Raw genomic sequence first — 4,170 nt, forward strand, 5'->3', positions numbered from 1 at the left:
CTTTTCCAATGTTCACTGCTGCTAGGAGCAGAGTGTGGACCTACCCAGGGGATCTGGGTTCTTTCCCAGGAGAGACACGAAGGACCACCCTTGAGTATGACAGTCCCCAGCCCAGGGCCCCACCCTGGTGAGGCCCCAAAGAGGGGACAGGACTCCAAAGGGACCAGGAAACAGTACACCCGAAGGAAGCACATTTTGTTTCACAACATTCTTTTGTAAGCCCTTTATGAAGTTTTATATTTTGGCGGGGGGACCGGGGATCGAACTCGACCTTGTGCTTGCAAGGCAGGTGGCGGAACCACTGAGCTAAATCCCTGGCCCTGAAGTTTTATAATTATGGCATGTCCCTGGTTAAAAAAGATAAAGGATCAGGAGGCTGAGACAGAAAGATCGCTGTGAGTTTGAAGCCAGCCTGAGCTACATAGGGAGACTGCCTCAAAAAATAAACAAGCAACAACAAAAAGATATAGTGTCTTAACCTCTGTCTATAGTGGTTGGGGAATTTGTGAGCTGAGCTCCTAGTGAATCCTGTAAAAGAAAAAGTTTTTGTTTTTTTTTTTTAAATAGATACTTTATTTTTGTTCAGTGTAGCTCTTTTGATTTCTTTAATTTTACTTTTTTATTGATTTACTGATTCTGCATCACCATGCCCGACTCTCAACCCCCTCTCCTAGGGGCCCTGAGCCTCCACTTCCTCCTCTGTACCCGGAGGACGGCATCTCCTTCATGCAGCCATAAGACGGGGGTGGGGAGCAGAGGACGCAGCAGCCCCCTTGGGTCCTGCACCCCATGTCTGAGCCTCCACCTCCTCCCTCCTGAATGAGGACGTGATGTGAGCGCCCCTTCCCGTGGGATGCTGTCTCCAGGATGCTTCTTCTGGAGCCAGGAAGGAGACGTGGGGTCCCTGGCCTGGCAGGTGGGGCAGAGACTCCCCAGAGCAGCCTCACAACTTGAGCCTGTGCCATGGGAATCCCGTAGGGCACAGACAAAGGCCCCCCTTAACCCTGAGCCAGGCTGCTGCACAGCGGCCCCATCAGAGGCCACAGGCGTCCCTGGTCTGAGTAGGCACAGCTCCTGCAGGCTTCACCTGTGGCCACCGCATCTCCTGATCGCAGAAAACCTAAAAGCTGGGTGAGCGGTGTTCCATGAAAATCATTCCTCCCTACCACGTGTGACGTTTTGGCTCTCCTAAAATCAAGCTGCCTTAGTCAGACACTGTGGTGCAGACCTATAATCCCAGCACTCTGGGAGGCTGAGGCAGGAGGATCCACCTTTTGATCCCAGCCTGGGTAATTTAGCAATCGAAGGAGGAGACCCTGCCTCAAAATAAAAGATAAAAAAGGGCTGGGGATGGAGCTCAGAGGGAAGGCCCTGGGTCCAATGCCCAGTACAGGAGAAAAGGAAAAAAGAAGAGGAGCGAGATGGTGGGTTGTGTCGTGGGCATGGCCGGTTGAACTGCGGGGTATAAGGGTGCCTGTGACCCAAACCAGCCCAGACCACACCATCTCATCAGCGTCAGCGTGCACAGTTCACGCTGGGAAGAACAAAGCAAGCTTGAGCTCTGGGTGACCCGAGACAAAGGTGATAACAGCAGCAGCAATCGGTCAGGGCTGGAGGCCAGGGTGGAGGATTTTGTCTCTCCGCAGAGCTTGCAGGTGGCCTGGTAGGTGGTGTTTTTCCTGCTGTGGGTAGGGTGGGGCATCACGGAGCCCAGCTTTCCCTCCCCGCAGCTCCTGGCTCTGACCGGCTGGCTGGGGAGGCTGGCGGCTTCTGTCACTTCCGTGGGCTCTGGGTGGAAAGTCCTGGCCGCGCTCCCCTCCCCCACCTGCCCCCACCTGTGCCTCTGCCCAGCCGGAAGTGTGGCGGAGGGGTGCGGGCTGCGGGGCTTCCAGCCTTCTAGGGCGGCAGAAACTGCAGTAAGGGCCACCTGGTGGGGACTGTCCGTCCTGGGCAAACCCCAGCTTCTCGCCGGACCTCAGTTTACAGCTGGCCTTGAGGTTCGAGGCTGAGATGAGATCACAGGCAGGAAAGGCTTCCTGAGGATCAGGTGGGTGCTATCTCTCCAGGGATCAGCCCCGAGGGTTCCTCAGAGCCCTCGTAGGAAAGCCCCACCAGAAACTGTCCCTGTCTGTGTGTCCCCGTGGGTAGGGTGGGTGTGGCGGGGCCTCCCTGGCTCTGATCACACAGCCCCTGCGATCTGGGGACGCTGCTGTCCTCTGGGAGTCCCCGCCGGCTGGGGGACACACCTTCCCCACCTGTGACCTTGTCCGGCCGGCCCTCGTGTGCACTGGGCGGCCCAGTGTCCCCCACATGCCCTGTGCGCACACGGCCACCACTGGCGATTCTCCTTGGGGAAGCCGAGGGGCCACCTACCTGTCTGTGTGGGTCAGGATCGTCTGCCCGCCTGGCCGGAAGCTGTACAAGGTGGCGCACGCTGTCATCCCAGTACTCTGGGAAGCCGAGCGGCAGGAGGATGGCCAGTTTGAGCGCAGCCTGGACAACGTAGTGACTTAGCGAGATCCTTGTGGGGGGATTGGACACAGCCACCCCTGGGCCTGGTAGTGGGGGCTCAGGAGTGCCAGAGAGCCCTGGTCCTGAGTCACTTACCTCCAGGCCATCACCCTGAACCAGGCTTTCCTGATCCTGGATTCCTGCTGGCCTCTCAGCCTCCACCTGTTTCTCCGAGGTGCCCTGGGGGCGGGGTGTAGACCCCCCTCAGCCTGCACCCGATGCCCTTGCTCATCATCTCTGTCCCCCATTCAGAGCTCAGGGACATTGGAGGTGGACACACCTGCAAGCCTTTCACCGCAGCTCTGCCCCGGCTGGCCCAGTCCTGGGTCAAACTGGATTCCTGGCCCCTCAGAAAGAGCTGCGCCCACCCCACCCTGCACAACTCCCTGGGGTGTTACTCGGTGCCCACTGTACCATAACCTGAGTGTGTAGCGCCCCCTGGAGTTGTGCTCGGCACACAGCACCCCTTCGCTGTCCAGCTCTCCCCACACCCCACAGCTGTCCCAACCTGAGTTCTTCCTTCCTTTGAAGTCTCAGAGGCTGCCCTGGCCTGGCTCTATCGAAGGCTCTATCCCTGAGGGATAAACACCATTTATTTACTGGGGGGAATGGTACCGCCAAGTCTGGCCCCTGCTTGCTCTCCCCTCCCAGTTCTGACCAAGCAGTTTCCAGCTTCTGTCTCTTCTGCCCTGGTCCTGAAGGGCATCACCTCCAAGCCCCGCACCCCTGGTCCTCATCCCCAAACAACTCCTCTGGCCAGTGCTGGGAAAGTTGCTGGCAAGGCCAAATGCACAGATGCTGATGGTTTAAAAAATAATAATTAATAATAATAATAGCAGTACTGGTGCTGTGTGACGAAAGTGATAAGGACAGGACTGGGCGGGGCGCCATCTCAGTGGAATTTCTCTTTGACACTCCCAGGGCTTCCTGTCAGATTCTCCCCCGAGGGTCCTGCCCTCTCCCCTCACAGAGCCTGGGTGTGAGGTCTTCGGGTCATCGGGTCCTGCCTCAGGTCGGCAGGGCCCGGCTGCTGCCCCTCCTTATCTGTCCCCGAGAACATCAGGTGCCCCTGGCCGTGACTCAGTGCCTGAGCTCAGCCTGGGAGAGGGCAGTTTCTTCTGAGACTGGTGGTGACTCAGGGCCTGGGGCTGGGGCCTTTGTGCCTTTCTTTGTTGGCCACGGCTCAGGAATCTAGAGAAACTGGTCAGGGGGAGGCCCCTGGGCTCCGGCCCTCCTCCAGCCCGCCCCTCCGCTGCAGCGGTATAACTGCACCTGTGTCCTGATTGCTCCCAGGCAGCTGGCGGCGGCAGTGGCGGGAAGGAACTGGTCTGGTCACACCTGCGGAGGGTGGCTCAGCGGCGACTGGCTTTGTCTCTGGCCTCTGGGGGAAAGGCTCTCCCTTCCTCAGGCGCAGCTCGAACTCCTCAGCCGGGTCGGGCAGACGAGCCATGGCGTCCATGGGGCTGCAGGTGCTGGGCATCGCGCTGGCTGTGCTGGGCTGGCTGGGCGCCATCCTAAGTTGTGCGCTGCCCATGTGGCGCGTGTCGGCCTTCATCGGGAGCAACATCGTCACGGCGCAGACCAACTGGGAGGGCCTGTGGATGAACTGCGTGGTGCAGAGCACCGGCCAGATGCAGTGCAAGGTGTACGACTCGCTGC

General features: G+C 58.8%; 1 protein-coding gene across 1 annotated transcript in view; it reads left to right on the forward strand.

The window, feature by feature from the left end:
* The first annotated feature begins 3,685 nt into the window (after nucleotides 1–3,685).
* Nucleotides 3,686–4,170, forward strand: part of LOC104858702 (claudin-4) — a 1,750-nt gene continuing 1,265 nt past the window's right edge. The window contains exon 1 of the mRNA XM_033764893.1: nucleotides 3,686–4,170. This exon is cut by the window's right edge and continues 9 nt beyond it. Coding sequence (XP_033620784.1) covers nucleotides 3,960–4,170 — 211 coding nt within the window. The 5' untranslated portion in view covers nucleotides 3,686–3,959.

The sequence above is a fragment of the Fukomys damarensis genome, unplaced genomic scaffold, assembly GCF_012274545.1.
Source record: "Fukomys damarensis isolate Sample0158 unplaced genomic scaffold, DMR_v1.0_HiC HiC_scaffold_17, whole genome shotgun sequence".
NCBI lineage: Eukaryota > Metazoa > Chordata > Mammalia > Rodentia > Bathyergidae > Fukomys > Fukomys damarensis.